General features: G+C 35.6%; 1 protein-coding gene across 2 annotated transcripts in view; it reads right to left on the bottom strand.

The window, feature by feature from the left end:
• Positions 1 to 14,422, bottom strand: part of CNGB3 (cyclic nucleotide gated channel subunit beta 3) — a 155,191-nt gene extending 140,769 nt beyond the window's left edge. For both annotated transcript variants that reach the window (XM_054246780.2, XM_002759049.6), the window contains exons 1-2: positions 14,241 to 14,422; positions 10,422 to 10,503 (exon numbers count right to left, since the gene is read on the bottom strand). In XM_054246780.2, coding sequence (XP_054102755.2) covers positions 10,422 to 10,503; positions 14,241 to 14,369 — 211 coding nt within the window. In that variant the 5' untranslated portion in view covers positions 14,370 to 14,422. The remainder of the gene's footprint in view (positions 1 to 10,421; positions 10,504 to 14,240) is intronic.
• Between the last annotated feature and the right edge of the window lie 9,876 nt (positions 14,423 to 24,298).

Here is a 24,298-nt window from a genome sequence, read left to right as displayed (position 1 = left end):
ACAGCTCATTGCAGCCTTGACCTCCTGGGCTAAAGTGATTCTCCTACTTCATGGATCACTGGAACTACAGGCGTGAGCCACCACACCTGGTTAATTTTTGTATTTTTTGTAGAAATGTGGTTTTGCTATGTTGCACAGGCTGGTCTTGAACTCCTGAGCTCAAGCAATCTGCCTGCCTCAGCTTCCCAAAGTGCTAGGATTATTGGTGTGAGCCACTGCGCCTGGTAGGCCATTTCTCATAAAGCCACATGGATGTAAGATGCATCATATACCTCCTCCATCTCTCATTCAAGCTACAGCATATGTATTGCATTTTCAGTATTAACTTTTCTGCTAGGACCAATGGAATGACCAACTGTTCTGCAATAGTTCTTTTTGTCCATTCCTAATAAGAATTTTTGTTTGACAACCATAACATTTGGATTAATTTAATTCTAGGTAGATCTTAGTAACTTACCAGATATCTAGATATTACCAAGCCTTTCTAAAATAACACTGCCTCTATTTTGACAAGCCTGGGATATTTATACATTAATTTTGGCATAATTTGATTTGTGGATAAGCATTTAATTACAAAATAAATCCTCATTAATAGCTTATTGATGAAGATAAGAAATCAGTTATGTCCTATTCTTGGATTCAAAGCAGAACAACAACTTAAAAAAAAAACCATGAAGACTTAAAACAAAAGAATGCCTGTCAACTATAGTTCAGTGTGGGTGTCTTTTTATCCATGCAGCATGTTATTTGTTTGTGGAAACAGATGGTCAGAGTGTTTGCATCATCCTTATCATGAAAGAGAAATCTAAAATACAAGGCAAATCTTGCTCTGGCATCTGGGTAAAGTGTTGTCAACTGCACATTGTGCTTCTTCCCAGCTTCACACATGGACAGCAGGATTCCCAATTTCTGAGCAGTGTAAGTCTTTCTGCCAATGGGGCTCTTTGCACAATGTATAGCAATTGCCAGATTTCATCAGTACACTTGGTCAAGTTCTACTCTGGAATGTGTGCCTGTGGAAGATAGTGAAATCTGGAATCAAAGTGTTCTGACATGGTTGCTTTTATTGAATGTGCAAAAATAAGTACTATTGAGTTTGCTGTCCACACACCCAGCTGATTCCATCTTGAGCCTGGCAGCATCTGACACTGGGCCTGTGTAATATACTTCCAATCTCCTTGGTGCCTTGTAGCAGCACAACATGGAGACATGAGCAGGTGTGAAACATCTGCTTCTCTCTTCAGGTGAGGAAATAAGTGATGTGGAAATCCATTAACCTTCCACATTTTATCAGTGACATTACATAAAGGCTGGAAAGCAGGGATTCAAAGAAAGAACCTAACATGGGAATAAGGTTGTAAATTAAAAAGGCACTCAATTGGCTTATTTCGAATAAATATTTAAAAAGCACAAGACTTGACAATGCCTTCATTGGTTGAAATCTTTGGTTTGTGGGATGACATTACTTTGGTCAAATTTCTAATTGTTAAGACATCAAATAAATGTGGGTTCTATCTCAAAAATAAATCTTTTATTAGGAGCCACCGGTACCTAAGTAGATGTAGATGCATTAATAAAGACTAGGACTGAGTACTTTGATTAGATGCATAAATGATACTGTTGTTTTAATCTAAATGAACATTTGGAGTTAAGGAATAACAGTTTTATGAAGCGTATGCTTAATGATTATTTTCCAGGGCCTAAGATTGTATTTTTCACTCAGCTTGTGGTTAATTTCAGAGTAGCTGGATTATCCAGTGTACTTAGAATAATTTCAATTACAATATTTTAATCACACTTGAAATTTTATTATATTTTTGTTGATTATCAAACAACGTGAAGGAAGTTGACAGGCATTACAGCAATGCACATAAAATGGAATCTGAGTGTTTTAAAATGGCATTCATAAGAACAGAAAAATGGCATACTTTATATTAAGATGCATACATGTAATTTCTAAAAATTCCAGAGAAGGTCTCAGAATGGATGAGAGTTCTGGAAACCATCTCATATGAGAAATGCTTTGAGGAACTTAGGTTCTTTTGGTAAAGGATTTAAGATTAGCTATTTCAAATTCATGGAAAGACTGTTACATAGAAAAGAAAATAGATTTATTCCATTAGTCTAGAAAGCAGAAAAATGACTTATTAATGAATTAATGAAACAAACATGCAAAACGCTCAAACATTCTAGCAACTTGTCTAAACAAAAACCACATTGCTTTGTGATTGCCAAAGGCCCTGTTGGCTGGTGGTACTCAGAAGCCTCCAGCCAATCTAAGCCTGTGCTAAGGGAGCCTGTGCTGAGGTAGGATAGGATCTTTGCATGGGGTCAAAGCTTAGGTGTCCTCTAGACAGCCTTAAAGTGCTCTAAAGTCCTGAAGTGATCTTTGTATTTAGGAAGATTTTTGACGTAGGATACATCATCACAAGTAAAGAAATGTGCAAATCACCAAACGAAAAAGAACACGGATTCATCTAAGGTAGCTTGGTTACCATGTCAGGATGGAGGAACCTGGTCCTCTCTCAATGTCTTGTTAGGTTTCAGGGACTTTTTAAAAACTGAGATCTATTCATCTAGAAAACACATTTTTTATATAGGTATTAAGGAATGTGGTGGGTTACCAGTGCTGGATACCGAACAGAGACCTGTAATGCCTACATAACTAATTCTCTAGGTGACTCTGGGTGAGCTGCTTTTCTTTAACAGTTTCCTCATCCGTAAAATGAAAAACACTTTTGTCCTGGGAATTTCTGTGAGAATTAGATAAAGGCTCCATTTGAGAAAAATGCAAACACAAAGTATTCCATGAACCAGACTGGAGTAAATTGCTTAGAAAGAAAATAAAATAAAAGGTACATTAACTCTTTCAGGTCTTCATAGCACTGACGTAAGTGGGGCATGATGCACTGCCTTTCATTTACTTAACAGAGCCCAGGAAGCAGAAAACTGTAATGCAATTTTCCATAAGTCAGCTATATTCTTCGGCAGAAAGAAGCCTAAAAGCACAGTGTTTAATTGAATTATGCAAATATATTTAAATCATGCAAACTACAACAAAAAAGGCATTTTAAAGGAAAATCCATCCTATCCACATTGCTTAGGGTCTCTTAAGTTTTTAGCTTATGAAACATGTAATGACAGTAATTTTATCAGTCAGAATCTGTTCTCTATTCAATATTTAAAACAGGGTATGCTTTCTATGCCAAACTTCGCTCTTTTCAGTGAGGGAGCTTTGCGCTATTACATGCAGGAATGGTTACCAATCATGCACATGCTGGGCGCCTAATCTCAAGAGGATGGCCTCTCCACCACTGGCTGGCAACCCCAATGGTGGCCTGAAGGGCTCTGTTCAATGGGGGAAAAATGGTTGTTATCCAAGTCAGTCAGACTACTCCCTTTGGAATTTGGACTGGAAAATGAGTGAATGGAAATGAGAGCAGTCCAGAGTAGATACACAGAGAAAACACAGCAGTCATGAGAAATGAAGCCCTATTCATGGTGAGGGAAAGGGAGAAAAAGTAATTAGCTCCTAGGCTGCCTCAGTCTGAAAGCCTCCCCTGAATGGCTTTTCAGCTCCAGTTATCCATAAGTTTTCTTACAGTGAGCCCCTGCCACTTAGGGAGTCCTGATTATGTCTCTGTCCCTTGACAAACCAGCATAGTTAGAAATTTTCTTCATCATTTCAAACTAGAAAGCGTGTAATATTTATCTTTTTTCTAGGCTAAATTTTCAGAAATGTCATGCCAACTTTATTCATTTCTCAGTTCTTTTGTTTGTTATCATATCAGGTATCACTTTTTAAGGATATTTGTGATTTTTTGCCACATAAGACTATTTCTATTTGAATGATAGAAATAAATATGTTAGTCTTTTTAAAAAATTTTAACTTTAATTTTAGATTCAGGGGGTGCATGTGTGGGTTTGTTACATGGGTATACTGTATGATGCTGAGGTTTGGGATATGGATGATCCTGCCATACAGATAGTGAGCAGAGTACTCAACAGTTAATTTTTTTGGTTGTTATTTTATTTTTTATATCTTCTCTAAGGTGAAACAGTTTTTCAATTATTTCCCCCTCCCTCCCCCCTATAGTAGCCTGCAGAGTCAATTGTTCCCATTCTTATGTCCATGAGTACCCAGTATTTTGCTCCCACTTATAAGTAAGAGCATGTGGTGTTTGGCTTTCTGTTTTTGCACCAATCTGCTTAGGATAATGGCCTCCATCTGCATCCATGTTGTTTCAAATGAAATGATTTTATTCTTTTGTATGGCTGTGTGGTATTCCATGGTATATATGTGCCTCCTTTTCTTTATCCAATCCACTGTTGATGGGCACTTAGGTTGATTTCATGTCTTTGCTATTGTGAATAGCACAGCAATGAACATACAAGAGTGTATGTGTCTTTTGGGTAGAACAATTTATTTTCTTTGGGATATATGCCTGGTGATGGGATTGCTGGTACAGAAGGGTAGTTCTATTTTAAATTCTTTGAGAAATCTGCTTGAGTAGTTTTGATTAAAAGTTGTATATATTTTTTAGGAGGATGTCTCTATTCCCACCTTATCCTTTGGTTGATAAATACGACTGAAAGTTACAGGGAATGGACTATAGAACTAAAATTAGCCATAGTAGTACTTCTTATGCATGCCAATTGAACTGGCTGGTCTTACACAGAGAAGTCTTTACTGCTTTTTGTAAAATAAATTTCAGTAGACGGCCTAGTTGTTTCTGTATTCCACGTAGGACACATTAAATTGTATATGTTAATTGTTATTGCCAAGGACTGAAGAGTGATTTCCTATTTAAACACTCACTACCTTTTCTGAAAAACTGGGTTTTATTTTATATTTTTATTTATGGTTTAAGAGACAGGGTTTCTTTCAGTCAGCCACACTACAATGCAGTAGCATGGCCGTAGCTCACTGCAACCACAAATTCCTGGGTTCAAGTAATCCTCCCTCGTCATTCTTCTAAGTAGTTGGAACTATAGGTGCATGCTACCATGCCCAGCTGATGAATAAAAACTTGGAGGGATAGAGGTCAGGTCTCATTATGTTGCCCAGGTTGGTCTCAAGAAATTCTCCTGCCACAGGCTCCCAAAGCACTGGGATTTATAGGCATGAGCCACCGTGCCTGGCCAGCTTTATTATTATTTTTAGAGCAGATTTAGCTCCAGAGCAGTTTTTAGCTTTAGATTGCTGCCCAAAATGAGAGTTGGCTGAGATGTAGGCTGGGCCAGTTTGGAAAGGTGATAGAAACCTGGGCAAGGCTGGGGGCACCTCTGTAGATCTGGAATTGTGCTAGACTTGGAACTTAGGGGTCTTGGCTGTGGAAAGCTATTTGGCAAGCAGTTTCAGGGAGGCCACCCTACTTGTAGTCTGTTTACAAAACAAAGAGTGGGATGGAGATTATGAGTAAAGAGGAATGGAAAAGTAAAAGGATCACTAAAAGCATTGACAGATTCAGAATTTTGCCCAGGCATTGCATTGTTCATAAATACAGACGACATTACATGTCTACCATATGGGTGGTTAGAGGTCACAAAATGGTCTTGTGGACTGAATTTGATAAGAATTCAGTTATTTTGTTCCCAGTGATTTAAGAAAGAGAATAAATATTTAAACACTAAAATTGAGATCTTTCAAATTAACATTTGTGTTTCTGGTTTCTCTTGACAAATGTAACACCTGGCAGCATTTGACCCACATCCCCATATGACAGTTACTGGTGGAGCTGAGTAGCGTCTGACCTGTTCAGACAGGGCATGAATGAATGCTCCTCATTTATGCTATCTGGCTTCTATCAGAGTTGGGATTTCACAGCCTCCATGCTAAATGCTTTACATATATTAACTAAATTAATTCTCACTCACAACCCAACACTGATAGCAGTATTGTTCTTATTTTATAAATGAGCAAAATGACACTCAAAGATGTTAAATGCCTCAACTAAAGAGTTAGAAGGTAACAGAGTTATGATTTGAATTTGGGGGCATCAAATTCTCAAATGCTCTTTTTTTTGATGTAGCATACTATCTTTACTGTGAATTTACATGATTGTAGGAAAACTCAATTTCATTTTCTAAATGGTTGCATTTTATATTTTAATTTGGAATTATCTTAAAACTGTATGTATTATAGTTTTCCATTGCTGCTGTAATTAATTCCTGTAAACGTAATGGCTTAAGGCAACATAGCCCGTTGTCTTGTAGTTCTGAAAGTCAGAAGTCTAAAACATGTTTGAAGGGCTGTGTTCTCCCGGAGGCTTCAGGAGAGAATCCTTTCCTTGTCTTTTCCAGCTTCTAGAGGTTGCAGCACTCCTTGGGTCCTGGTCCCTTCCCCCACCTCCAGAGAACATCAATCCACCTCTGCTTTCATTATCCCATCTCCTGCCTTTGACTCTCCTGCTTTACTCTTATAAGAACCCCTGGATTCCATTGAGGTTACCTGAATAATCTGTGATAATCTTTCAATTTCAAGATCCTTAATAACATTAGCAACTTTCTTCCACGTAAGCTACCAAATTCTTAGATTTTATAGATTATGGTGTAGACATCTTTGGATAGGCATTTTAATTGGTTTGCCACACCGTATTAGCAATGGGCACTCAACTTTGGCCCACTTCTACACAAATAATATCACTTGAAAGCACCGTAAACCACTAGGTAAATTGCTTGCTTACATTTCCTCTACTGGTACCTAGATATCTATTTAAAGAAGCGTTTAATGTAATATAAGTGAAGTAGATGCCTAAGAAAGATGATCATAATCAAAAGAGGACCTTAGTAAGTTATTTGAATCCAAAATATGTTGTGTTCTTCATTTCCATGGTAGATATAAATTAAACCACGCTCTGCAGAAGATAAGAGTTTTATAATCAGAAATCAACATCTGCAGATTTTATGACATTGCACCTGCATGTTTTGAAGTGAACACAAAAATATCAAGCACATATCAGAGGCTATCTTTAAACACTAATAATTTTGCTTTTTCAAGACAGAATATCTTAAATATAACTGTTATTTCTATTAAAGTCTTTGGAGATATGCTAAGTGTGCAGATTCAAATGAAACTACTTTTTCCTTCTACTCAAATAGCTCCTCTGTTAAATGAAACTTCCACAAAAGAGTGTTTATTACCAGCTATGAAAAATTTAAGCTTACAAATACACTTTGAAAAAGTACAACAAAGATAAGAATAAACTTGTCTTTTCAAAGGTGTGATCCTTGGTTTTATGTAAAGTTGTATTTTTCTGTGCAAAGAACTGTAGATTTAAACCATTATTATTACAAAGTAACTCAGAAAAACAGAACTGTAGTTTGAATTATCAGAATGTTTCTCTCTTTCTCAGTACTTCCATGTGTTAATCACATTTTGGTGTATGCATTAAAGATTGTTGTATAATCTTCAAAAGGGTCTTCACCTTTTAAACAACTTTGAAGATTGAATAATGGGCTTCAATTACAGATAAAAAAAGGCAAGACCACATTTTTTACAGTGTCCTCTTGGTATATGATTTTTACTATTTGTGGAAGTTTTATATATATGAATTTGGATCAGATCGAGTTTTAGGATTATTAAGTGTTTTCCTCTTTCAGTGAAACATTATCCTAAATATTTTAAATCAGATAACCTAGCAGTTGAACAGTCTAGCTTTAGTCATCGGTTATGAAGTATTATTATATTGCTTTCATTTTGAAAAATGTGTTGTGGAACGTTTATTTATTTCCCCACTTTATCCTTGGGTAAGTCAGTGCTGATTGTCTATTTGGAGGATACTATTTTCCTATCTTTGTGGCTGAGATAAAAATACAGAAGAAAGATAGTGGCAAAAACACCTGGTCTATGTAAGAACAAGTATTCTCTACATTCTAAACTGCATAGTAAAAACACAGACATGTTTTTCAAAATAAGAAAATAAAGTCAAGAAAAGTAAAGTGAATTTTCTTCCCTTTTTAAAAAAAATTATTTGTAACTAGATAGAAGGCTATAAAAAGTAAAAATATGAATTAATTTAGGGAAAATCATTATCTTTATAATATCCTCCCAAATGAACACATATTTCCCTCCAGTTATTTAAGTTTATTCTACATGTCTCTGTACAGTTCAGTTATTTTCTTCATATAGATCCTTTCCTTTTCTCCTAAATAGATACAGGTAAGTATGAGAGTGGGGCCATTTGTTGAGTGGTCCTTTTCTTAAAAAAAAAAAAAAGTTTTCTTTATTACACAACAGGTTTAATGTAGCATTCCCAAATTAAAGTAAGATAGTACTGAAATTTGGTATTATTTAAAAACTGAAAATTTCAAAAAACCTTTTATTTTAGGTTCATGAGTACATGTGCAGGTTTATTATATAGGCAAATTTTGTGTCATGGGGGGTTGGCATACAGATTATTTCATCATCCAGGTAATAAGCATGATACCCTATTGGTAGTTTTTCTGTCCTCACCCTCCTCTCATCCTCTACCCTCAGCTAGACCCTGGTGTCTGTTGTTCCCATCTTTATGTCCATGTATACTCAATGTTTAGCTCCCACAAGTGAAAACATACAGTATTTGGTTTTCTGTTCCTGTGTTAGTTTACTTGTGATAATGGCCCAGTACTTTTATTGTGGGGATATTCCTTGACAGGAATTTGTTTATTTGAAACATTTCTTGTGATTTATTTTTAAATTTATAATCTTGCTTGTAATGTTTGTATATTTCTTATTTTTCTTCCTTAAAGATGGGACATTTGGGCTAGTAAAATCTCAATTGTGCCTCAGTTCCAATATTTGTTTTAGTACAAATAGAAAGTCATTAACAATCATCATACACAGGCTTTGTCTAATGGATGAAAAGTAAAACATTTGTGTTAGTTTTATGGCAATAGTTTTATTTTTATTATTTAACAAAACATTCTGTTCTGTTCTGTTATTTACCTATCATTTTTGTATTTTTTTTGTTGGGGCAGGTAGTGTTTCTACTGGGGAGAAGTAGGAGAGAAGATCTAGAAAGGGGGGCTGATGATAGATCACATTAAGTTCTACAAAGTTGGGTAGAGGAATTTAGATTTTGTCCCTCAGGCAATACATAAGCACTTAAGCGTCTTGAGCAAAGGTTGAGATCAGAGTGGTGGTTAATGGAAAATAATCTGCTAACAGTGTTTGGGCTGGGTAACAAGGGGAGAGATGGATAAAATAGAGTTCTAACCAAAAGCAACCACTTAGCCTGGGAGTAGTGCAGACATGAGCTACTAATAAGGGCCTGAGCCAAGAGTAAGGGCCAGAGCCAGGACAGTATTGCTGAGAATGGAAGGAAAGGAAATGGGTGACAGGGTCCTTATGAAAGGAGATTTGGTGACTAATTTTCTTTACAGGACATCCTAGATAAAGGAATAAAACCCGAGTGATATTTTGAGCTGGGGAGACTGAAAGAATGATAGTACCAGGGATAGAAGTCAATCAGGAGAGAGAGCTGGGCACAGGTGGCTCACACCTATAATCCCAGCACTTTGGGAGGCCAAGGTGGGTGGATCATGAGGTCAAGAGATCAAGACCATCCTGGTGAACATGGTGAAACTCCGTCTCTACTAAAAGTACAAAAAAATTAGCTGGGCATGGTGGTGTGCGCCTGTAGTCCCAGCTACTCAGGAGACTGAGGCAGGAGAATAGCTTGAACCCAGGAAGCGGAGGTTGTGGTGATCCGAGATTGCACCATTGCACTCCAGCCTGGGTAACAAGAGCGAAACTCCATCTCAAAAAAAAAAAAAAAAAAAAAAAAATCAGGAGAGGGAGCGTATTTGTAGGAGAAGATGAGGAATTTAGTTTTAGACATGCTTTCTCTGTGATGCAGCACAATATACAGGCATGTACATTTAGTGGTGAGTTGGAAAATATTGTTGATGATCTTAAAAAAGAAATTGACCTGAAATGGATTTAGAATCATCGTAGAAACAAGTGTGGTAACCTTAGGAGTAGATGAGCCTTCTAATGGAGAGAGTTTAGCAAGAGGGAGCAGAGGTGTGGATGCTAAAACTTTAAATGTGTTCAATCCACATTCATTTTAATGTGTTTATATTGCTTGTCAATGTCTGGAATCACATTGTTCACAATGTGCTTACTTATCTGTTATATGTTTCATTTTCTTTAGACTACAAGCTCCATGTGACCCCAGACTCGGTCCACATTGCTCACTGCAACTCCAGCCCATAGAACAGTGCCTGGCACATGGCAGCTAATGAAAAAACATCTATTGAATGGACAAATGAGTTACTGAATGAGGATATATAGTTTTTGAGACTATTCAGATCCTCAAATAACCTCAGTGTGACCCTAGATAATTTACCTAGTAAAGGACAAATGTTTCATTGGCCAACACATTTCAGAGAAATACGTATTTCACTTTTTAGGTTTTTTTTGGAGATTGCATTCTGACCTTGTATGTTGGTGTGTGGCTCTTCAGACGTGTCTGGAGTCGACTTGGTTTTGAGAGATTTCTCTTCACTTTTGTTTTCTTCCTTTGAAGAAAAAAATAGAGATTGTATGTGATGAATTTACATAAAAATGAAGTTGAAAGTAAAATGTAGCACTATTTTCCACTCAATTGTCAATCAGATCATTAAAATGGACTGTTTATGAGGCACTAAAAGTGATTCTTGCACTTAAAATGGGCATTCTTGGCCTACTATTGAATAATCAACCTCAGCCTCTGCAGCTTGTTAGTCACAGGATCCCTCTGTTTTTTTCAGTGTGGCCTCTGTGTTTCTCTTGCTCATGGGTCTTCAGTTCTGCTCTTTACTTCCCATAGGCCTAGCATTGGTCTAGGTCTTTCGTGGTAGAACTCAAAATAATGGAGAGAAGGCAATTTGGTCCCATTCACACATAGCCATCTTTCTTCTCTCCATGATTTCATCTGCTTCTACTTCATTATATGTCTGATCATCTAAGCTTTGCTTTGAAATGTCATTATGTCACACTACACATGGCCAGTGTATGCCTCAGGATGTTCCTACAGAGGGAAACAAAATATGAGATTAGAATATAGAAAGATTGACTCCCAAGCTATGCACAGTCCAGAAAGGGAAACAAACACACAAAAATGTTAAGTGCAAAAAAATATAGGTGATGAGACGGCATCTGTAGAGGATAAGGGTGGCGCATAAACACGAAGTGGTCAATTCTACTGGAGTAGAGGGGAAAGGAAGGAAACTATTCCACAGAAAGTGACTCTTGATTTTATGAAGATAAGATTTTTGTTTTCCACAGGGAGAAGACTTAGAAAACATGGCAGATGATGCCGGTTTAGCAAAAGCCAAAGGTGTGACTGTACATAGGTGGGGAGAGACTACAGTAGGAGCGGACAAAGGATGAGTAGATGAGGCTTGAGAGTAGGCAGGGACCAGAAGGACATTGAGAGTCTTGTGTGCCTGCTATGGAGTTTTGACATTATTTATAAGCTCTGTATGTCATGGAAGCATTTAAAACTAAAAATAAATTAATTGGCTGATTTCACGTAAGCCTCACAATAACCAATAACCGTATATGTTAGGCAAGACAGCTATTATTATTAATATTATTATTATTGAATATGAAATTGAGTGGCTAGTTTATATGAACATAGCTAGAAAGGTATAAATCCAGGACTATTTATAAATAGTGAAAAACCCTTCTGACTTCAATCAGTTTTTCTGCATTGTTACAATGACAATGTTATTCATAAACATTTCTGTTATAGTCTTTATGTGCATACAGATGTAGATTTATGTGAACAGTGTCTTATTCTGGGGTAAGAGAGAGAGTTTAGATTAAACTGATTTGCAGTCCTTGAATTATTTTTCACGGACAGGTGGGAATTACCCATGACATTTTGGTTTGTAAATGAGCTCTTTAAATGACTCCTTAAAAAATGCAATATATGTTGATATATTTATTCCTAGATATTTTCTATAAGACACTAATCATTTATTCATAGTTCAAAGGCTTATTGTTTAAATGCCATTTAAAAGGTCAAATTCCGTGAAAGAAAATAGGATTTTAACTTTCCATCATTTTTAACATTTGGCATATTTGAAATTGGAGATAAACATTTTTTCCTATACTCACATGTTCTTGGAAGAACAGATGCAAATAATTCTTCAAATATGAGTTTTAAGATACAATGTGGCAGGGATCCATGCCTGTAATCCCAACAATTTGCGAGGTTGAGGTGGGCAGAACACCTGAGGTCGAGAGTTTGATACCAGCTTGGCCAATGTGGCAAAACCCCATCTCTACTAAAAATACAGAAAATGAGCCAAGTGTGGTGGTATGCACCTGTAATCCCAGCTTCTTGGGAAGCTGAGGCATGAGGATCATTTGAACTTAGGAGGCAGAGGTTGTAGTGCATCAAGATTGCACCACTGCAGTCAAGTCTGGGTGACAGAATGAGATTCTGTCTCAAATAAAAAAAAAGATATAATGTGATGCCAGTAGATGTCATGATTAATACCACAAATTAAGTCTGTTAGAATGGCATGGGATATACCTAAGGAGTACCCTACCTGCACCTAATCTAAGTACTTCTCCAGCACTCCTGTTTTGAAAGGAAATACAATTCTTTAAGAAGTTTCTTTTTCGCCTTCTCGCTAACATTTTTTTTAATCCTGTAGGCAAAGTATCTTAAAGGGTTGACTCAACTAATATCCCTCCTGTTTTGAAGCAGTATAGCCTAGTGATTTAGCTCTCAGGTGCTGAAGTCAGATGGGACTTGGTTCCAATCCAGGCTCTGCCATTCGCTACCTGTGTAAGCAGCAAATTATAATAGGACCTGTGACTGTTGTGAGGTTAAAATACAGTAGTGCTATAAAAGGGCTTAGCACCTTGCTTGACACATGGTAATTGCTGTTAGCTACAATGTTCTCCAAGAGAATAAAATATTAGCTGTTAGCTGTTTTTATGTGCTCTTTGGGAAAATAATCACAGTAGCCACTGGTTAACCATGAATGTAGTGACTTTCTCAGAGCAAAATACAGCAAGACTAGCTGAAGGGATGTGCCAGCTCAATATCTGTGACACTGTATGAGTTCTTAAACACATAAATAACTTTTAGTGTGGGATTATTTATTTCAGCATAAGAATTAGGAAGAAGTCAAGGGCACTCTCACGAAGCAATACTAACACAATCCTCCTCATCTCCTCTCTACTGCAAAGCAATCAACATTAATCAGAAAAGGAAGGAGGGTTTTCCATGGCCAATGTTAAATAATCTCAGTGTTGTCTATCCTCTAGGCTCATTTAAACACGAACCGTTGGACCATGCCCCCCAGTCCCTGAGGAGCACTCCTGCTGGTACTTGACATCGCTCATCCAGCTCTTTCAGATGGGAAGATAATTATTGCTCTAAAAATCTTTTGTAGCTCTTTTAGATAATTCTAGTGAGTAATTCATGAAAATTATTCTCTAGATAGTTCTAAGTAAATATTGCTCTTGTAATGATGGCTTTGGACTTAAACCTGTCACAGAAACACAAATCATTAATTATAATAATAATGGCCACTTGCAAAGTACCTACCATGTGCTTTATATATTGTCTCTAGTTCTCACAAAAAGCAGAAATTATCATATACATTTTACAGATGATTAGACTTGGAACTTGTGCAACATTTTGTTTAGAGTAAGGTTCTCCCACTTTGGCAGTATTAAAATTTTGTAGTGTATAATTCTATGTTGTGGAGGGCTGTGCTGTACATGATAGGATGTTTAGCAGCATCTGCAGACTTTACCCACTAGATGACAGTAACATCCCCACCCTGGAACTGTGACAACTGAAAATGTCTCCACATTTGCCAAATGTCCCTTGAGTGGCAAAATTGCTCTCAACTGAGAGCCAATAGGTTTCCTATTGCTCTAGAGAATCTATTGTTAAAATGTGGTTTATTAACCAGGATACTTGACGTTCTTTGTTGAAAATCAAGTAACCAATTTAATATTTGAGAAATGATTTCATTTCGGAGGATCGTAGAAGTAAAAATCAGCAATGAGAAGTCTTACTTGGCTTTTCCAAATCTTAATATAATCTCCTAAACGTTTATTATTCATTTTGTAAACAAATATCTACAGAATATATAAATTAATAAAGATAAGCCCGACACAGTACATGTACCAGATGGTGCTGGGTGAAACTACTAAGCAATCATAGATTATAGCAATGATTAAATGCTATTACCAGATAAGAAATGATGAAAATCAAAGCTTACTTTGAATGTGGAGAACATACCTGTGTTGTGGTTTGCTGAGGCTGATTATTTGGCTGAGAGCCCTGCTTATTCTGATGAGAACTTTGTTCATTCTCATTGTTCTCTCCTATAGGCTTCACCTTGTTGACTTTTGTCAGCGATTTAAACATCTTCTTTGAGGTGGTTCTGAAAACCCTCTGTATCTATGACTGTGTCTTAAGGTAGAGAAATGTATTTTGTTTTCCTTTTCTTCAGTAGACAAGCCAATTAGTTTAATCTGGATTTTGTTCTGGTTAATTCCTACAGGCAGCGCCTTAGCTAGCCAGGGCTTTGGCTTAAAAGCAGCAAATTACTTCTGGTTGGGTGATTTGCACTGTTTATGAACTTTAGAAAGTCAAAATGCCCTTGTGAATAATTTAGAAGTAGAGGATAGTTGATTTGAATGGTTCAAATGTGATCACATAACACATTGGTTCATGCATTTTCTTTCCTTCTAATTACCTATCTACCTATCTTTATCTATCTGATTTTAGGCAAAGTAATATGTGAAAATGATTAAAAAAAATAAAAGATCCACGAGGGCTTTGGATATGAAGCAAAGCATTCACTGCCCCACAGTCCCCTTCTCTAGTCCCACAATGTGAGGTCCCTATGTTTAAGCTTCCTTTTTCTGTTCTTGTGGTGGTTGATTTCCACATAGCTAAACAAACAAACAAACAAACAAACAAACAAACAAACAAAAATCTGCTTATTCTACTTTTCCTCTGTATGTGCATGTAAAGTTTGATGGCAAATCTGTGTGAGGCGTAGGTATAAGACTAAGATTTGTTAAAGATAACTTTTTTCCCTCTACCCAGAGCCCAGACAAACTTTGTTGATGTTCTATTCTATTGCAAGAGATTTTTAGTGTACCAAAGGTGTACGTTTTATTAAACAGGTCTTGTTTTTCTTTCTGTTTTTAATGCGAGCACTTATCTTCTGCAGTTTCAAATTAAAACCAAAGCCTTTATACATCAAGACACATACCCACACCCAGGACAGCCTGAGTCAACTTATCAAATACTCCTTGCCATCTGTATTTTTGCAATCTGGAAATTTCCTTGAGATACTAGTTATGTATTTTAAGATGTTAGCTATATTTATTACAGTTAATACAGAAAAAAACTTTATGTATTTATGAAAAAAGCATTTTAATTTAGATTTCATATTACCAAAATAACAGTTCCCTTATAGATTTTAAAAATAAATTAGAAGTTTTAATTTTAGATTCAACCATTGTATCAAAAATAAATATGCCTAATAACTTCATTGAATACCTGATTTGACTTACATGGCTTAGAAACACAAAGCTATTTGTTTTTGTTAACAAATGGTAGGGGGTGTTTTGGTTCCATTATTGCTTCAGAAATAATTCTGAAGAGATTGTCAAATATGTATAGGGTCATTTTAGGAACTTTTCAGATAATCCTGTAATCCTATAATTGATTACATTTTGAACTTTGGATGTAAGCATAGACGCTAAGTTTAAAGAAGGGAAGGCGTTAAGAAGCGGCCTTGACTAATTTTTTCTCTTTCTGAGACCTGCAAAGGAGAAAATGACCTCATCAGACTTTGTTATAAATCTCATAGTATTTATCAGTGGAAAGATACCAGGGAGTCCCTATTGATAATTTTTTTTTTTTTTTTAGCAAGACATTTCTGGTCTGTCTAGATTGCTTTTTGTAAATAAGCCTGGAATTTGGCAGGCTGGCTGGAGAATGGAGACAGAGGTGCTATGTAAGCTCTGTAAGATAATGTGGAATGAGATGTCCCCAAACCAAACTGCCTTTCTTTTGTGAGAAATGTTTTTGCAGACAATGCTCAAAATTTACTTATAAATGCAAAACCAAAATCTGCCAACTGCAGGAGAAAATGGTCTGTTTTGGACGCTGGGTCTGACGATTTGTGGTTTTTCCCATAATAAATGTTTGTTTATTTCTGACGATGGCTTGCATCCAATGAATCATTAATAAATTTTGGTGCTAGGTAAAATCTGTGATCCTAGGTAGTCTGTTTTGACAATTTAACCCTTTAGGATTATCACAGGTCAGAATAAATGGGATAGAGATATTCTCAAATAATTCAGGCACCTTTAAAAATGGTTTAAAATACCTCCAACAACCTGATTTTTGACAACACAGTAGCATTAACATGGGCATTAAAGTTATAAATGAATACTTTCATTTCGTCTCGATCAGAGGTCTCAAAGATTGGTAAATGGACAGCTAGAAGGAATTCTGGAATGAAGGACAAGAATTTTGGATCATTCCTTTTTCACTTTTGTAGCTCTGTGGACTAAAGTAAATATCTTGCCTTAACCTGGAAATAACTAGGTTGGGAAAAAATAATGTTTATTTTCTTCTGATTTTAAATTCTGTGATTTGTGTTGTTCCAAAGAGGAGCTCTTCAATCAGCAAGAAGACAAGGGGAGAAGGATAGTTGCTTATTCTGGGTGAAATGGCTTACTGGAATTTTACCAATAACAATTTAATTTTTTTTTGTACCAAGTTGCCATATTGCTGAAGTAGTATATGCCAATGGGAATAAAAACAATTTTTCTTCAATATAGCTGTGTGTCTAACTGAAGCCCCTCAGCCACTCCTCCTTTTCTGTGGCGTAATGTCTAAACTCCTTACCAGGACATTCTGGGCCTTATATCATTGACCTTTGCCTAACTCTGGTTTCATATGTAACCCCTCTCTCTCTTTCAGCTCTTGCTGTAATCAGTAATTTAAAATAGCTTGAGCTTCTCCCCTTTTTCTTATCTCTGCCCATGTCTTTGCCCATGTGTACTGTTCCCCTGCTGCAATGCTGTTCCACTCCTTGTCTATCTAGCTTGAGCTTGGTATTTCCTTCTCCCACCTTTCCTCTCTTCTACCATGGACAGCTATATCTATAATCCTGTCTTTTTTGTTGCAATTGTATCTTGTCCCATACAGGGATGTCTACTTTAACAGTTCTCATTTTACAGCCATGTCTGGGTCTGTTTTCTCTATTACAGCATAAGCTTCTGCAGGCAGAGACTACACTTCGGCCACCTTCAGAGTTCTGTGCCCAGCTCAGTGCCTGGCATATTTTAGGTACTTTACAAATGTTTGTTGAATAAAAAACAAGAAGAAGATGGTATAGACCATCTCTTAGTTCTAGATTAACAATAAAGAGTTTCTCTGTGGTAGATGCAGTATGTAAGAAGAAGAGGGAAAAAAATCTCCCTGGAAGAACACAAATGTTAAAGCCTCATTGCTTTTTGTTAGTAGTCATTGCAGGCTGAGGTTAGGATAGGCTAAGAGAAGCATGCATAAAATAATGGAATGTTTTACAACAAATGGTGTCTTAGATACAATAGATGGTATACAAATGGCACATAGGAATATAACATATAAAATACAAATCAGATGGTAATAAAGCTATGCTAAAACAAAAAGATTGTCATCATTAGCAAACAGTTCCATATTCTCGATGTGACTAGTAAGTTTATTTTCAGCAGGACATTAGCATCATATTGAGATTGTTTTAATCTTATTAATTTTTAAGTTTTAGGTTAAATTTTAAAATAGGTTTTAGCTTTATACTCCTATAAAATTAGAAGCAAATGAAGATTATATCTAGTTTCAGGTTTGAACATATTTAAGTATTATTCTTATGAATTATTCAAATCAATGCTGGAGGATCTCTAATAAAGTTTTCACTTAATAGAAGTCAGGTTTGGGAAATGCTGTTTCTTTGAGGGAATCATTAATGATGGAATTTCAGACACTCCCACTGTGGGTAATTTTGAAGGAGGAGGACTTTCTTCTAGCAGTTCTCAAATCAGTCACTGCTGCTTCTGGGAGGGGTCATGGGTTGAAGATTTGTTTTTTTTTTTCTGGTAAATTATTGGAAACAAATTAAGGTTATAAAACCAATTAAGGTTATATATTCCCCTATGGCTACTAGAAAGAAACATTTAGGCAATTTTCTGGGATCCTTCTGAATTAAGTTTGAGTAGTCTAAATATTATTTCAGTAAGGGAAGAGCAACCACTGAGTATAAAATGAATAGCCAGTTTACAGTAGATAACCAAAAGCAGCAGTTGAAGAGGGGAACTCCCAGAAGTCTTCCCCCATCTCAGGTTTGAGGCTGTGTATTTTAGAAGATAATAACCTGGTAACAAATCTGGACAATGACCAAGTCCTAAAAAATTAACTACACTGAATATACTTAGTAAGGCAGGAAAATAGGTGAGTAAATTATGAGCTTTTTAAAAAAATTATAAGACTTTAGAGAAAAAAATTACTAGGAATGTCAGGTTACCTGCGAACAAGGTTTAGGCACTCATCTGTAAACAGAAACTAGAATAACAAGAAAGATTACACAAGCCAATGAATAAGATGACAGGTAAAAATTACTTGCTATAAGTTAAATTCTCAACAAATATTTGCCAATTAATTGAATAAAACAAGTTGTGTTTTCAGAAGCACTATAATTTAAAATACGCTCTATATTAAAGCATATAATTTTACTGAGCAGTAAACATTTGTGTTTTCAGTGTGTGTCAGGTGCTCGGATAGCTGCTATGGGGTTTACAGAGATGACCAAAACGTGGTGCCTGCCTGCACATACTCACCTTTTGAGAGGGAAGGACGGAAGGTTTATAGACAATCCTAAGACGACTTCCATAATGGCAGTGTGTGAATCATGCTAGCTAAGCAGAGACGAGCACGTGACCAAGTCTGCCTTGTGTGAATGGACTGTAAATGGAGAGTAAAGCTCCGTGGATGAGCTAATGCTTATGATAGGTTTTGAAAGATGAGGGGCTTTCCAGGCAGATTGGAAAGTTCCAGACATCAGAAACAACATCCAGTGAATTATGGTTGCAATAGTTAGCAGTTTATGTGGCCAACACAGTGACTTTAATTTAATAGATACATAAGAAAGATTTGTTAAACTGTTGAATATAAACAATAAACATGAAACATATACAATTTTCTTTACATTATATGTGAGATGTAGACCATATCAGTTCCAAAAGAGACTGATGGCACTGATTTTATGTTCTTTTAATTATTTTAGGATTAGCAAAACATTAACTTTGCTTTCAAAAAATAAATATTCAAAGAACATTTCTGAATATATGTATTTTTCTTGAGTTGATGACATTGACTAATCATCTTATGAAGTGGAATTATAGCAACTGATACTTTGAGAAAGTTTTCCCTCATAAAATATGTATAGCATTATTCAGAAATATTTGCCAGTGTGATTTTATGCAATGACAAATTTAGAGTATTTAGATTTTTTTTTCAGTCATCTGCAGGTGTAATATGACTATATAATGAAACTTAAAACTTTCTGAAACCAAAGGGATTTTAAATATAGTATTTCAATAAGTAGAAATGCTGCTTCTTTGATTATAATATTTGCATTGCTTTTAACTTATAATTAAAATGCATGAGCAGTGAATGTAACAGATATTAAGGGTAAAAATGCCTTCAGGAAATTGTTAATAACTAGTGGCATCTGTGACTAATGAATACTATATTGGTTTAGTCTGTGACTAATAGAATAAATGTTTTGAAAAAAATCCTTATGTTAGTATTTTATAAACAGTAATCAGGTGGTGATGAATTTGTTCTGTGAATATGGATGGGGGAACTATGAAGTTTCCTCATTCTTTTACATTTTTTTTTTTTTTTTTACAAAGTTGATTAGCCTGTTTCAGTGCTTGGTTCCAATTACAGACTATCATTGCTTATTTATTTATTTTTTATCATTTAGAGAACTAACTGAAAGCACTTCAGTTAATTGAACATCGTGATCTATGGTTATGTAAGGAGATTAATTGTGCCATTTGCAAAGAAGATTGTCTATGTACAATTAGCTTTCTAGCTAAGCTGCTTTTAACGGCATTTTTTCTATATTCTAAATTTATCAATGATCTGAATCTAATGTGGAAATTTCTGAGCTATACCAAAATATTCTTAGTTCTAACAAAAAATACATCCATCTATTATTGTAAGTGGTTGTTGATTTATGAATAATAGCTGTTGGTTATCTCAGTAATAAAAGCCATATGTTAACATATGTTAATCCTTGACCCAACACAAAGATGTTATTCCTTTTCGACAATTTAAAATTTCAAATTTACCAGTGGTAAAACTTCACTGGTCCCTTAAATTTGAGAGATGGATATAATATTTACAAATTTGAAAATTTTGACAGTGATCGTTAGTTATTATTTAGAAACTGGAATCTGTTTCATCCTTGGGTTTCAGTTCTTACAGTCTGCTGGAAATTTAATTCAAAATGTCTTGTAATCACTTTACAATCAACCTATTTAAAAATAAATGTATCTCCCTTGCCACCAATCTAGCAGCTTTTTCTCATTTTCTTTTTTGTTCATGACATGATCATTCCTTTACTTCTCTCCCTTATCTTCATTATATGAATTTGCTACTTGTTTCTTTGATGCTTCCTTTACAAAATGTCAGATCCTTATTCCCTCTTCTTTATGCCCATTTTTGCCACCATATTCACACACCTAGAGAACGCTGTACTGTTGTAACAACTTCTGGGTTGGCCAGGGAAAGCCTGAGCAATGCATATGGAAGCCAGATTGCTAACCCATATGTGTGAGAAGAGGTAGAAGCCCACCCCTGAGAGGGAATGAGGAATCCAGCATAGCACTTACTTGAGCAATGTTGTCCATATTTTTCGGTAACGTTGAGGAAGTCACTGGTTTCGCAGAGAACAAATTCTGAAATTGATGTATAAATATCTCTCAGGTTGAATCTCCTGATGCACTTGCTTGAAATAAAAAAAAATTACAGTCGTACCTCAGAGATCCTTCAGGTTCAGTTCCAGACCACCACAATACAGCAAATATGGCAAAAAAGTGAGTCACATGAAGTTTTTAGTCCCAGTGCATATCAAAGTTATGTTTACACTATACTATAATCTATTAAGTGTGCAATGGCATTATGTTGAAAAACCGATGTACATATCTTAGTAAAAAAATACTAACTTGATAAAAAAATGGTAGTATTCATCTGAGCCTTCTGCAAGTCATAATCTTTTTGCTGGTAGAGAGCAGCCTTGATGTTGATAGCTGCTGACTGACCAGGATGGCTGTTGCTGAAGGTTAGGGGCCATAGCAATTTCTTAAAATAAGATAGCAATGGAGTTTTTCTCATCAACTGACTCTTCCTTCCACAAAAGATTTTTCTGTAGCATGAAATTCTGTTTGATACCATTTTACTTCATATTAGAACTTCTTTCAAAATTGAAGTCAATCCTTTCACACCCTGCTGCTGCTTCATCAACCAAATTTGTATCATATTCTTAACCCTTTGTTGTTATTTCAGCAATATCCATAGCATCTTTGCCAGGAGTAGTTTCTATCTCAAGTAACCATTATTATTATTATTACTATTATTATTTTCTCATCTAAAAGAAGCAACTCCTTATCTGTTCAAATCTTATCATGAGATTGCAACAATTCAGTCAAATCTTCAGGTTCCATTTCTAATTCTAGTTCTCTCACGAATTCCACCCCATCTGCTGTTATTCCCTCCACTGAGTCTTGAATTTCTCCGTCATCCGTGAGGGCTGGGATCAACTTCTTTCAAATTCCTATTATATTGATATTTTGACCTCTCATGTTCTTAATGACATTCAGAATGGTGAATTCTTTCCAGAAGATTTCCAATTTACTTTCCTTAGATCCATCAGAGGAATCACTATCTATGGCAGCTATAGCCTCATAAATGTATTTCTTAAAATAAGATTTGAATGTTGAAATTACTCCTTGATCTTTACATGGGCTGCAGAATGGCCGCTGTGTGGCCAGGCATTAAAAACAACATTCATCTTCTTGTACAGCTCTATCGGAATTCTTAAGTGACCAGGTGTATTGTCAATGAGCAGTAATATTTTGAAAGAGATCTTTTTTTTTTTTTCTGATCTGTAGGTCTCAACATAGGCTTCAAATATTCAGGAAACAATGCTGTAAACAGATGTCTGTTATCCAGGCTTTGTTTTTCCATTGTAGATCATAGGCAGAGTAGATCTAACATAATTCTTAAAGGCCCTAGGATGTTTGGAGTGAATAAGTAAGCACTGGCCTCAACATAAAGTTACCAGCTGCATTAGCCTCTAACAAGAGAGTCAGCCTGTTCTTTGAATCTTTGAAGCCAGGCACTGACTTTCTCTGTGAAAGTCCTAGATGGCATCTTCTTCCAATAGAAGACTGTTTTGTCACTACTGAGAATCTGTTGTTTAGTGTGGCCAATTTCATCAGTGATCTCAGCTAGATCTTCTGGATAACATGATGAAGCTTCTACATCAGCACTTGTGGCTACGCCATGAACTTTTATGGTACAGAGATGGCTTTTTTCCTTAAACCACATGAACCAAGCTCTGCTAGCTTCAAACTTTTCTTCTGCAGCTTCCTCACTTCTCTCAGCCTTCATAGCATTGAGGAGAGTTAGGGTTTAATCTATATTAGAATTTAGTTTAAGGGAATGATGTGGCAGCCCAAAATAATTACAATAGTTACATCAAAGATTGCTTATTGTGATTACCATAACAAATATAATAATAATAAAAGCTGAAATATTGAGACAATTATCACAATGTGACACAGAGACACGAAGTTAGCACATGCTGTTGGAAAAACAATGTCCATAGACTTCCTTGACACATCTTCAATTTATACACAGTGTCTGTGAGGCACAATAAAATGAGGTATGCCTGTCCTTTGAAGTAGTTTCAAATTTTAAAAAAGTTGCAAGAACACCGCAAATACATCAGTATCTGCTTCATCAGGATATTCTAGTTTGATAACATTTTACATTTTACTACACTGGCGCACTCCCTCTCACTCTCTTTATATACCAATTATCATCAATCTTTCCTGAACTATCTGAGAGCAGGTTGCAAACATGATGTCCCATCACTCTCAAGTATTCCAGTGTGATATAATCATCATTCAACCCCCAATTCAGGAAATCAACATGTAATCCACAGATTTTGTTTAGATTTTGTCAACTGTCTCAAAAATGTTCCCTTTTCCTTTCTGATCTAGGATCCAATATAAGATCATTCGTCCTGTTCCTTGGTATCCCCAGGGAACTGGTTCCTGGACCCCTGCAGATACTAAAATCATGAATGTTCAAGCTCCTAATATAAAATGCTGCATTATTTGCATATAAACTATGCACATTCTTCCATATACTTTAAATCATCTTTAGATTACTTATAATACCCAATATGATGTAAATGCTATGTAATTGTTATACTTCATTTAAAAATATATTATTTTTATTGTTGTATTGTTATCATTCTTTTTATTTTTTAGAATATTTTTGATCTGTGGTTGGCTGAATCTTTGGATACAGAACCCATGGATTTAGAGGTACTGAATCTCAAATAATATAGAGTACTGACTCTATTTTATTTGATTGCCATGCCTCTTCAATATATTTCAGTCTGGAATGGATCCTCTGTCTTTTCCTGTCTTTCATGACAGTTTTAAAAAGTACCAGCCTTTCTTTTTATAGGATGATATCATCTATTTTATATATTGCAATCAAATTAATATTTCTAAAAAGGCAAATTAAGTTTTTGAAACAATCTCAGGTAGGTCCCATACTGACTCTTTAATACCTACCATTTAGTTTGGAGGTCAGTAAGTTTCCAAACATTGCTTCTGTTACTCTTAGAACACTTATTATATATTGCCACATATTATACTTGTGTTTATTTGTTGATTTATGGATTCATTTATTCAGTATTAAATGATTAAATAAATGTAATGATTAATGATATTGAAGACCAGACACATTACATACATTATCTCACTTAATACCTTCTCAGATTTTATTACCTTCAATATTCAGTTATAAAAGTTAAAAGTTAAAGGAATTAAGTAATTTGCCCGTTACATAACGAATAAACAGTAAAGCTGGAACTCTAATGTCAAAGCTGTATTACTTTTGAGAACCTATCTCTTGAGCATTAGAGATATAAAAATTGAGACATATTGTTTTTCCTAAAAAAAAACTTTTAAAACGTAATGAAA

The sequence above is a fragment of the Callithrix jacchus genome, chromosome 16 (assembly GCF_049354715.1).
Source record: "Callithrix jacchus isolate 240 chromosome 16, calJac240_pri, whole genome shotgun sequence".
Classification (NCBI taxonomy): domain Eukaryota; kingdom Metazoa; phylum Chordata; class Mammalia; order Primates; family Cebidae; genus Callithrix; species Callithrix jacchus.
This window is presented reverse-complemented; position numbering and strand designations above follow the sequence as displayed.